General features: G+C 33.9%; 1 protein-coding gene across 1 annotated transcript in view; it reads right to left on the bottom strand.

Annotated features, from left to right (window-relative positions):
• Positions 1-8288: 8288 nt before the first annotated feature.
• Positions 8289-13147, bottom strand: part of LOC111046238 (ATP-binding cassette sub-family G member 4) — a 46290-nt gene continuing 41431 nt past the window's right edge. The window contains exon 11 of the mRNA XM_039429448.1: positions 8289-13051. Coding sequence (XP_039285382.1) covers positions 12617-13051 — 435 coding nt within the window. The 3' untranslated portion in view covers positions 8289-12616. The remainder of the gene's footprint in view (positions 13052-13147) is intronic.

Genomic DNA, 13147 nt, shown 5'->3' with positions numbered 1-13147 from the left:
CGAGTAAACATCAAGATTTAGTCAGTGAAGGAGAAAACGATTCGCAAAACCAAATGCTTGGAAAAATACTGAAACCAACAGTTTTATCGATTGACCAAGATTCAGATGAAGCACCGAAAACGTGGAGACATTGGAAGGTAACATTTTTAAACTTCTTAAAAAACAGTTCAATCCCGAAAAAGGATGAATTGAATGTTTTGATCAATTATGTGTCACCGAATATTTTTGAAAGTATTTGCAATTGTATATCATTTGAAGAAGCTATAACAACTCTTGAAGAAAGCTTTATAAAACCTCAAAATGTAGTACATGCACGTTACTGCTTATCTAAAGCAAAACAAACCCATGGAGAATCAATTGATCAATTCTATAATAAACTAAAACGGCTAAGTTTACCATGTAACTTTCAAGCAGTCACGGCTGACGATAACAAAAGTGAATATATCTGAGACGCGTTCATCTCCGGATTAGAATCATCGAAAATCAGACAACATCTTTTCGAAATGAAATCGCTAACTTTGCAAGACGCTATCTCACAAGCACGAATGTTAGAGAATGCTGAAAACATTGCTAAAGAATACGAAACCAGTTCAGAATATGTTAACACAGTCCTAGCAAATGAGAATAAAAAAACCGAGAAAACGACTTTAGTCCGTAATTCTTACCAAAAGAAGATTCAATGCAGATTTTGTGGCTATAATAATCATACTGATAATAGCCAATGCCCAGCAAAAGGACAACCATGCCTAACTTGTAATCGAATAGGTCATTTTTCAAAAGTATGCAGAGCACGAAACAATAAAAAAAACCAAATGGTATCTGCCACAGTAATTTCAGCAGCAAATACCAGCACTGACCTCTCAAAATGTCTTGTTCCTATATGTGTTAATGGAATAGATACATTGGCACTATTAGACACTGGGAGCACAGCAAGTTCTATAGATAAGAAACTAGTAGTACAATCGAAGATGAAAACTATGCCATATTCCAATTTGATTACATTTGCTTCAAGTGCCTGCAACACTAAAACAACTGAGTGCGCTTTGAGTGAAATATATTTCCAGAACAAAGAATATAATGATTTTCCTTTGATCGTGTTGAACAAATGTTGCGCTAGTGTAATTTTGGGACACGATTTTCTAAAGAACTTTTCATCCATCACTTTTGATTTCGGTGGATCTAAAGCAGCACTACAACTGAATGAAGACAATGACGCAAGAAGGCCTACTTATGAAATTGAAAAGTGTGCTCTAGCCCAAGCTACAGTAGAACCTGTCTCATTGTTTCGTGATCTTCAACCGGACTGTCGGCCTATAATAACTAAATCGAGACGACATTCAGAAGAGGATTACTTGTTTATGATGAATGAAGTCAAACGGCTTAAAGATGCTGATATTATAGAAAATAGTCATTCTTCTTGGAGAGCTCAAGCATTTGTTACTTCAAGAGAGAACCAAAAGAAATGTATGGTGATTGACTATTCACATACCATCAACAAATTCACGAATTTGGATGCCTATCCACTACCACTAATGGAAGAATTAGTCAATAAGGTAGCGCAATATAAAATATTCTCATCTATTGACCTGAAATCTGCCTATCACCAGATACCAATCTTGCCTGAGGAAAGGCATTTCACCGCATTTGAAGTTGGACACAAACTGTATCAATTCAAAAGAATTCCGTTCGGAGTCACGAATGGAGTAGCTGCTTTCCAGAAAGTGATTGATCAAATCATAGAACAAGAAAATTTGACATCATGTTATGCCTATTTAGATGATATTATTGTATGCGGAAGGACCCAAGAAGAACTTGATGAAAATTTAGAAAATTTCTGGAGAGCAACAGAAAAATATGGCCTCACGATTAATGAAGAAAAGTGTAAAATATCTATGGAGAATTTAACCTTTCTGGGATTCGAAATTGGTCAGGGTATGATTAAGCCCGATCCAGATCGATTGAAACCACTCCTTGACTTACCAGCTCCAAAAAATCAGAAAGAATTGAAGCGTGTCCTTGGAATGCTTGCACACTACTCCAAATGGATAAAAGAATTTTCAAAAAAGATCCATCCACTTGTGCATAATACTCACTTCCCGTTGAATGAAGAATGCAGAAATATATTTGAATCATTAAAGAAAGAAATAGGATCTGCAGTTCTAGTGCACATTGATGAAAAAGTCCCGTTCACTTTGGAAACTGATGCCTCAGATTATGCTATTGGAGCAGTATTAACACAGAATGAGAGACCAGTGGCGTTTTTCTCAAGAACTCTTTCCACATCTGAAACTAGGCACTCTGCAGTGGAAAAAGAAGCTTATGCCATTGTGGAATCAATCAGGAAATGGCGACATTACTTACTTGGACGAGAATTTACACTTATCACAGACCAGAAATCAGTTTCATTCATGTTTAGTAATAAACAAACCAGCAAGATTAAGAATGACAAAATCCAACGATGGCGCCTTGAATTGTCAGAATATAAGTTCAATATAATTTATAGAGTTGGAAAAGAGAATATACCAGCAGATACACTATCAAGAGTCTGTGCCACTGTTGGATGCCATACAGATATAAAGAAACTGATAAAAATTCATGAGGACCTGTGTCATCCAGGAGTTACTCGACTCCATCATTGGACCAAAACAAAGAACTTACCATATTCAATAGACGATGTAAAAGAAGTATGTTCCAAATGTATTACATGTTCTGAAATGAAACCACGCTATGCCAAAGGAACTGGCCGCCTTATCAAAGCAACTCGACCATTTGAACGTCTTAATATGGATTTCAAAGGCCCACTACAATCAAGTTCAAGGAACAAGTATATTTTAGTTCTTATAGACGAATATTCCAGATTCCCATTTGCCTTCCCCTGTCCTGACATGACTACTAATACAGTAATAAAACACCTTACATCACTATTCTCTCTTTTTGGTGTACCGTCTTACATACATTCTGATAGAGGAACATCGTTTATGTCATCAGCTTTGAAAAATTTCCTACTATCAAAAGGAATTGCCAGCAGCAGAACATCGCCCTATAATCCAGCCGGTAATGGGCAAGTCGAACGGTACAATGGAGTTATATGGAAAAGTGTGATGCTAGCCCTAAAATCGAGAGGTTTGAACAACAGTCACTGGGAACAAGTTCTCCCCGATGCCCTTAACTCTATTCGTTCCCTATTATGCACAAGCACCAACTGCACACCACATGAGCGGATGTTTTTACATGCAAGAAACTCAAGTAATGGAAAACCATTACCAACCTGGCTATTGACACCTGGACCAGTATGGTTGAAGAAGATGACAAAAAACTCAAAACAAGAATCGCAAGTTGAAAAAGTTGAATTAATCGAGAGTAACCCTGAATATGCGTTTGTTCGCCACAACGACGGCAGAGAATCGACAGTCTCACTTCGCCAGCTCGCCCCATACCCCACGAGTGCCGATTGATATTAAGGGGGGAAGATTGTGATGATAAAACAGCTGTAATATTTATAATCTGTTATCTCTGTTACTAAGACACATATTTAATGTCGAATAAAGCTCGTGTTGAGTCCAATTCTATTACAGCACCACTTGTGTAAAGTGGAATCTTTATCTTCGAGAGTTACTTTGGAATTCAGAACAGCATGGTTATATCTGATTATAGCAACCTAAATTATAATCTTATTCTCATTTTCAATTTCTCATTTAATTTGTGTTTGAATTTTTGTTTGTATATTCCAGAAAAATTGCAAGTTTTATTTCCAAACAGAGAATCATGGGCATAAACTACGATTCTCTGTTTGGAAATAAAACTTGCTATATTTCAGGAATATACAAACAAAAATTCAAACCTTATATCATCTCAACTTAGTTCACTTAATCAACTTACTTCCTTACTCTATCACAATCCACAATCAGTGCTCCGCTCCTCTATCTTCATAACATCCTTTCTTCTGTGCTTCGTAATTTTCGCACCTAAAATCTTAGATTAATCTTCGAATCCAAGGTGTAGACAAATCTACTTCAATTACTTCATTCATAGTATTCCTTCTTCAAATGTATCTTCAATGTTTTATGCTTTGTACCGTATATGTTTTACCTACTACAGTGCTCCGTTGTTATCTATTATTATAACCTCTTTATCAATAACAATCATGTCTTTTTATTATTTGTATGGTACTGTTGCATGAGGAGTTGAAAATATGATTAATAATTAAGAGGCTTTTGGAGCCTCTTAATACATTGTGATTTATGTACATCTGTGATACCTAATTTTGACTGATAAATTACTTGCTTCAAGTCCAAAACGGTGGAAATAAATCAATTTTGACTGCTAACATTGATCAGAAAATCAATATTGTTGCACAGCGTAGTAATCCTACGGTGTCACTGTGTCGCCACATTGCCTTTGCTAGTTGCAATCTCTTCACAATATGAGCCTCTAGGCCTTGGCGTAGAAAGCTACAAGAGCAGTGACACTATTCATATTGCTAGAATATGCTAGCTCAGCGTTCAAATTCATACTTTACTTTTTGAACTATTTTATCAATATGCAATGAGAGCCATTTGGGCTTGGCCTGCTGCACTCACGTATGCAATTTTGAATGAATTAATTTATTCTTTATTTTCACGTAATTCTTTCAAAATAGTACATTTATGGATTCATCGGCAACTCTCACTACAAATTACTGACTTTAATACAGTCATTATTTTAACAATTTGGATAGCTTCACTATCGGGTTTTGAATTATTCGTTGATTATTTGTTCTCTCTCGAACGGTTTAAACAACAATTTGTTCTTATTCAATTATTTTATCTTTCATTTCAGTTTCAACCAGGATGTGATAGTACACTCTTGACACGTTTTTATAATTTGAGATGGAACATCAAGGAGACGACTGCTGTATTCAAGATTAGACCAAGCGAAAAAATGGACATCTACATGAGAATGCCAAAATGCAGTGAGAGACGACCAAAATGCCGTGAAAGTTTGTAAACCGATTTGGACATAAGATGGTGAGAATGCTTTGAAGATAAAGTGAAATTATTTTTTTAAATCTATGAATTCAGGGCTATAAAAATAAAAATGTTTTTTAAATATTTTATTAATTTTAAAAAGGTACTATACTTCTATTTTATTAATAAAAGAAAGTAGCCCTGAATCATACATTTAAAAAACTAATTTCACTTTATCTTCAAAGCATTTCTCACCATCTTCTGTCCAAATATATATATATATATATATAATATATATATATATATATATATATATATATATAGAAATTATTTCAATTTTAAAAGGGTACTATAATTATATTTTATAAATACAAAAAAGTAGTCCTGAATTCATTCATACATTTAAAAAAACTAATTTCACTTTATCTTCAAAGCATTTCTCATCATCTTATGTCCAAATCGGTTTACAAACTTTCACAGTATTTTGGTCGTATTCTAAATATTTTATCAATTTTAAAAGGGTACTATAATTCTATTTTATAAATGAAATTATTTTTTTTAACCAAGGTTTTCAATTTTTTCTCTGAATGTCTTAGCCTAAGTCTCAAGTGTCTTAGCCTAATATTTGAGAATATCGGCTCAAGAAAAATATTCTCATTGTCGTAAATTTAAACTTCTTAGGATTGAAAAATCCCTGTTAGTAATCATCTTCAAAATGTATGCTATTTATTGTGGATAAACTTTATTATTCAGCAATTGATTACACTTTGTTGAAAATGTTTTTTATATACCGGTAACTAATACGGACGTGAGCACTACTAATTTACACTTGCTACCTACATGAATTTATTTTTCTTGCGACTGTTTTTGGTGAATTAATAATGATAGGCTGATTAATCCAATCCGGGTAATCCAATTAATCTTCAATTCTCTAATAATTCACCTCCAAATAAATCCAGAAGTATCTGCCAAATTATTTATCATTACTTTATTCCATTCATTATTATTCAAATATTTGAAATTCGCTATGTATCATACATTATAACAAGCATTGCTGTATCAAGTGAATGGTAATACTTTACCAAGTATACAAAAGACATTATCTACAATATTTTTATCACTGGCGAAAACACAGTCAAGTTTATCACAGACGAAAAAATAAATGTATCATAGTCGCTTAAAGTAGATGATTCTAGATTTGTTCGATTTCAACTATTTCATCTACATACTTAGTGCCTGAAGTGTGAAATGTCATACTATTTGAGAATACTTAATATGTTTAAAGCAATTACTTTTATTGTTCATGTGAATGTGTTGGAGTAGAGTTGGTTCCTACTGAGTAATCTGAACTTTGTATTTTTAGCCTTCTCTGATGTAACTTTCTCAACAGAGAAACATTTCTATGTATTCATTCCATATAATTATTCATTGAGTAGGGTTACAGCGAACATGTACGCCGGTATGCTACCGGTACATGTTTTATTATTTTCTTTCCAGAAGTTGTTTTTTAGGTACTATATCAATCAAATAATAAAACTGTTTCCAAATATGTTCTACTTTTTACATTGCAAATGTCAATTTGTCAATTTCACAATATTAATATCAATAATAACCAATTGGATGTGAACATATGAATATATTTGTCAGAATAATGTTCGGGAATTTAAGTTTTCCACATTCACACATTGTTGTGATTATAGGTTGAAGAAGAAATGCGTACGTATAGCCTACCAAGGGTCCCAGAAGTCCTCAACTTCAATTCGATAAAAACAAACTGTTCCTAAAAGAATAGTGTACTTTTAAATAGCTAGTATATTGTGCCATTTTGAAATGCTGACATTAAAACAGTCATATTTTCAATCACTAGGCCACTCATGGAAAATTGGAAGTAAACATTTAGTCCGGGCTCAAGTGTACTTCCGTGGTAATTTCTCGGAAACAGCCGTGGAAGCTGTCTCAATTTCTTTGTTAGTTCTAGTATAATGAGGAACACAATGATGATAAGTCGAAATCACAGACAAATCCCTGGAAAACAAGACGGCCGCCAAATTGTTTGATTGGTAACAGTAGGTACATATTATTGATCAAAAACTAAAATTCATCAAAATATTGACTTTTTCATAAAATTTTACTCATTTTTGAAAAATTCTATCTCAGTACTCATTCAAGATAGAGAGTTCCAAATTATCTAATTTTATTCAGAATTTCATAATCTAAAAAAAGGTTTGAGCGAATTTTACTGTCCGATTACCGTACTGGATTTAGCGGAAAAAAGAACTGAAAATACGAGGTTTTTGGGCCACTCTGTATCTTGCACAAGGAAATTTTGCATAAAAAAGTGGTTCTGGACTTATCTTATGTATCCAAACAATATATTAAAAAATCAGAACCACAATATAAATTGCAAGCATCATTGTATATAGTGACTGGATTACATTTGCTTTTCTGAAATTCCTTTTAGAGGTGCAATTCCTTTGGATTACATTTGATTTTCTGATATTCCTTTTAGAGGTGCAATTCCTTAGAGGCGTGTCGACACGCGCCGTTCGAGACGTGCAGCTGTAAGTAGGCTTGTCGAGACTATAAGCACTACCTCCGTAAACAAAGCCGTAGTGCATTCGTGTGACGTCAGCACAGGTGAGGCTCCTACACCAATAGAAACACTAGCTGATATAGATCAGCTGAAATCAACGAACTTTTATTGGCGTAGGAGCCCTACCTGTGCTGACGTTACACGAATGCACTACGGCTTTGTTTTCGGAGGTAGTGCTATAAGCAGGCAGCTCGACACACGCCGTTCGAGACGTGCAGCTGTAAGTAGGCTTGTCGAGACTATAAGCAGGCAGCTCGACACACGCCGTTCGAGACGTGTAGCTGTAAGTAGGCTTTTCGAGACTATAAGCAGGCAGCTCGACACACGCCGTTCGAGACGTGCAGCTGTAAGTAGGCTTGTCGAGACTATAAGCAGGCAGCTCGACACACGCCGTTCGAGAAGCATCGCCTCTAAGGAATTGCACTTCAAGACAGCCATTCGGAATTCAGTGCACCAAAGAGGTTCAATTGAACAGACTACATTTTATCTCAATATACCTGCACTGGGCACTGGCAAGAGCTCATACACGTTATCGTGAAAAAGCGGAAAAGTATAAAAAATACGAAAATGTTTTTTTGTATATACTAAACAAATATCTTTAGGTATATTTTAGGGTTCAAAGTGTTCGTTGTAGTTATATTGAAGAGCTGAGTGCGATTGCAGGGGAGGGGAGACTGCAATCTCAAGCATTTATTCTACTCTGCTTGGAAAGGAATACCAAGGAAGGATAAATACAGTAATATCAGTCATATTCATGAGAAAATTTATTCGAATGAAAATTATTTATAAAGTACAACCGTATTCCATAAATAGACGTCTGAAAACATCTCACAAATCTATTATGAGATCAGTAAGTTAGAATAGATACAAAACTTGTCTGATTGGAATAAAAGCATGGTACAATTGAATCCATATCAGTAGATTTTATCCCTTATTGAATACGGCAATAATTTCAATTTCACAATTCATGTATTTTTTCGATAATCTTACATTAAAAATTTATCAACAAAAAACTTTCTGAATAAATTTAGGCCTCTCTAGACTTTACACTATTTGAAAACAAAAACGAATAATTTTACTCAATTTTTTAAGTTTATAAATGATGAGAAATATTTTAGGTCTTCCAATGTAAAGTATGCAATAATGTTGAGCCATCCTATCTTACTCTATTTGGAGGCAAAATTTATAACCAAATAATAATAATTATTGTTCGCTGTATTATAATTATTTTGTAATACATAGTAGATTTTACATACATCATTGACCTATCATCAATTTTCCATATGAATTTCAACACAGCAATAAATTAGACATTCAATAATATTCTTCCAAACATTGATGATTCGTCTAAAACCTCCATTTGCGGATCTTTTAAACTTATTGAATATATTCAATGACAATATAGTTAATACAACTTACAAAACTCAACTGAGTTTTGATGAAGAAGTTCGAGATGAGAAGGATCGCAATAAAATTTTATAATAATTTTTTTCCCGACGAGGCTTCTAATAGTAAACTTTCAACTTTTCTAATTCAAAGTTTCTTGAACTTACACAAAGCATATAGAGTGATTGAAAGGCTGCGCAAACTAAAGCTAAAAACGTTCATCGTTTGGTGGCATAACTTTACAATCACACTATATAAAAACCTTTATCATAGGACTATCACAAAATGTACCTAATTGATTACTACTAATACACCTCTCACAACTTAAAAATGATGATTTTGAATGATGAAAACAGGTTCTTATCTTCGTTAATATCAATTCCAACGATATTTTTCAATTCCCTAGATATTTACACCACACTATCACAGTTAATCACTTTATCATTATTTTAAGTTCCTAAACTTCATTGCACAAATACTTAAATACTTGGAAGTGAGTGTTCAAGTTGATGTAATGTGCTTTGAAATTCAGTCGGATTGAATAATCTCCGTGAAACATTATAATAGACATCATTATTACAAATAATTTACAAAACTCAATCTCTAATGAATATCCCAAATCATAAATATTATTTAAAAAAATTATACAATTTGCAATTAAGAAGAAATAGATTATAGAAATATACAATTTGTGTAGCCCGTTTCCAAATAAATCTAGTTAATAGTTTCGGAAGTAAAAGCTGTTCGATATTTTCATGAGTCTTACCAATTCTTATCATAGGCCTATCTGTCTTCAAGTGATACTCTTTGTTGGCATTTACCGTACATAAAACACATTTTGAATACAATTACGCTTTCAGCCGAAACATCAAGATAATCATAAAAAAACATCATGTATATTTTTTACATATTATTTTGAAAAATAGTTATGTACATTGTCATGTTCTAATAATACTGTTGCGCTTCCTAGCAATGCCATTTTAATTAACATATTTCTCAAGTTCTTGAAAATTCTATTAGAATGGTATTTGAGCTAAGATAAATGTGTACCGTTATAAATATTAATTCAGTAAGCATTTATAATGGTATAGTTAGATTATAAATACAACACGTACATAAATAATGTTCAATAATTGAACGCAATAAATATAATTACAAAGAACAAACATCTCTTCAATGGCATTATTTATAACCATTTAAAATTAATTCAAATAAAACATCATCGAAACAACAATACAGTACATCTTATAAATATCAAGCAAAGTGTACCTAAATGCAGGAATTCTTGTAATATTTTTCTAAAACTAACAATCAGTGGAATAATAATGAAGGAAACAAAAAATATAAAAATACTCATACACACACACACACCACACACACACACACACACACACACTTTATTTACAAAAATCTGGTGTGGCGCACTCACACAACTTTCCTTGCCGTTATGAAAATTTATCACCTTACGCCAGTTTTCTCGCGCATCTCAAATCTACTATTCAAAGATATGAGACAGCTGGTGATAGGACAATAACGCTGGAGACACATGAGGTCTGCTATCTCTTCGTAGTGAATGATTTAATAGAACCAATAATTGCTAACAGTTTGCAATTTAATATCACATTTTTTTGGAATTTCAAGCTCATTTTCAATTTTAGGTGGAAATGTTACTGAACATTAATTGCAGAGATTTTCATGCTCAATCTTTTCCACTTGAAAGTTTTTGTTTAAATTGTATATGAAGGCTGCTAATTGAGAATCTAAAATCAAACTTTGCATGGATGGGGTGGAGCTCCTGAATTTTTTACAGATATAGGACTTGTTGAAGTTGATAGATATTATCAATGACTATTTCAGGTATGAATTTGATCAAAATCGTTGGAGCCGTTTTCGAGAAAATCGCAAAAAACCCTGTTTTTGACAACATTTTAGCCGCCATCTTGGATTGCATTTGATCGAAATTGTTCGTGCCGTATCCTTATAGTGTAAGGAACATACGTTCCAAATTTCAAGTCATTCCGTAAACTGGGAGATGAGATATCGTGTACACAGACGCACAATACACACACACACACACACACACACACACACACACACACACACCACACACACACACAGACCAATACCCAAAAATCACTTTTTCGGACTCAGGGGACCTTGAAACGTATAGAAATTTAGAAATTGTGGTACCTTAATTTTTCTCGGAAAGCAATACTTTCCTTACCTATGTTAATAGGGCAAGGAAAGTAAAAATGTTGTCTCCTTTCTTAATAATGTTTTGCATAAGACACATTAATACTATTTTATTGATTCCATAGGATTCATTTGACTTGATTCTTAGGGAGAATAGTTTTTTAATTAATCCCAATGCAAAAGTAATCAACATTACAGTAGTAATGAACAGGTTGTTTTGAATTGACACTATTATGTTATTGTAATGCGAATGCATCAGTCAGGTGACACTAACATTCAAGATACCAAAACAAAACTGTCATTGCTTACACATCCAACATCATGAAACTGTGAAAACTCTACTCTGGTTTTATTATCATTAAATCACAAAAATTATATTATGCATTAAACTGATAGAAATAATCCAGTTTTCTCGATATAAGTGCCAAGGAAATTAAACCGAAGAGAGTAAATTCGTAGACGTACGCATTTTTATATTCTTTGTAAAAAATATAAATACCATTCACACCATATTCTGTATTAATGCGTATAATAGTAGTGTAGTTTGAAAGTAATTCGCCTACCTTACCCTTCAACATTGTAAAAAGAAAAAAATACTGATAATTTTGTTTTTTAAAACAATATCAAAATAGCGAATTTAATTAGCCAGTCGTATTCTTAAAGGGTCTTCTCATCAATAAAACTAATTGTGTATATAATAACATCTTTATATCCCGAAGAAGTGCAATAAAACACCGATTATCCGGAGTACCTAATTGATGCATGACAGTGTCCGGATAACTGATAATCTGGATAATCGATTCAACTCGATTTTATCTTAGCTCTTGAGTGTAGACATAATTAAAACTATGCGCATTCTGGCCTACAGTACCTACTCATTAGTATGTAATAATACTTGGATGCACTCATCTTTCATTTGCATTCTAGTTTAAATATGCTCTATGTTGTGTGATTCAAGGTAGAGTAATGCAAACATTTTGTGAATTAAAATATTGTACTGCAACTTGATTCACTACCTCCATAAACAAAGTCATAGTGCATTCTGGTGACGTCAGCACAGGTAGGGCTCCTACACCAATGAAAAATTGTTGATTTAAGATGATCTATATCAGCTAGTGTTTTTATTGGAGTAGGAGCCCTACCTGTGCTGACGTTACCATCAACCACCTGTCATGCACTATGGCTTTGTCTACGGAGGTAGTGCTTGATTGCGGCGGACCGCTTGAAATACAAATAGGTTGGGTTTTTAGGGGATGTCAATTTTTTCACCCAGCGGACGTCCGGATAACCGATGTCCAGATAATTGGTGCTCTACTGTAATGTACTCTGTATAGGTGCAATATTCTACTGTCACTTGATTTAATGTGGAAATATTTCTTATTTCTATCCTCTGACATAATTTTAAAAATAGCTTTCATTTTTAAATAGTTTTAATAATTAATTGTATAGTTTTGATGTTGTGCAACTCTCCAATATTTTTTGATAACGATTGATTTTTCTACTTCTCATCAGACAACAACATACGCTTCTCCTTGTTGCGTTTGAATATTTTCTTAGTATAGGCGAACACTTGACTTCTAATGTCAGTCATGAGTGTGTACCTGAGAGTCAAAAAGGCGGCCATCCTGAACAAGAGTAGAAAGCCGACTAGGCCGATAATCTGATTGACCGAGCTCTGATTGGTCATGCCGAGATCCCTGACCAGCATGTAGGGGTCGCGGTAGTGGCAGTAGGGATGCACCTGGGCTTTGCACTCCATCGGGCCACGCCCATTCTGATAGAGACTCGTCACTATGCCCACCACTGCTATGCGAATGAAGCTCATGTTCATCAGACTCTTCATGAACGGCTTTATGTGTAATCCGTACCCCATTCCGTGAATGGCGATCATAAGTATTGGTGCCATTACTGATGGACCCACTACGGCTCCGTTCTGAAAAAAATATATTTTTTTAAATAACTTACACAGATAAAACCCGCATGTATCGAATCACTAACATTTGTTTTGTTTCAACCTCCATGGTAACAT

Source organism: Nilaparvata lugens, chromosome 5, assembly GCF_014356525.2.
Source record: "Nilaparvata lugens isolate BPH chromosome 5, ASM1435652v1, whole genome shotgun sequence".
Lineage (NCBI taxonomy): Eukaryota > Metazoa > Arthropoda > Insecta > Hemiptera > Delphacidae > Nilaparvata > Nilaparvata lugens.
Note: the sequence above shows the minus strand (reverse complement) of the source record. Positions and strands in the feature narration are given on the sequence as shown.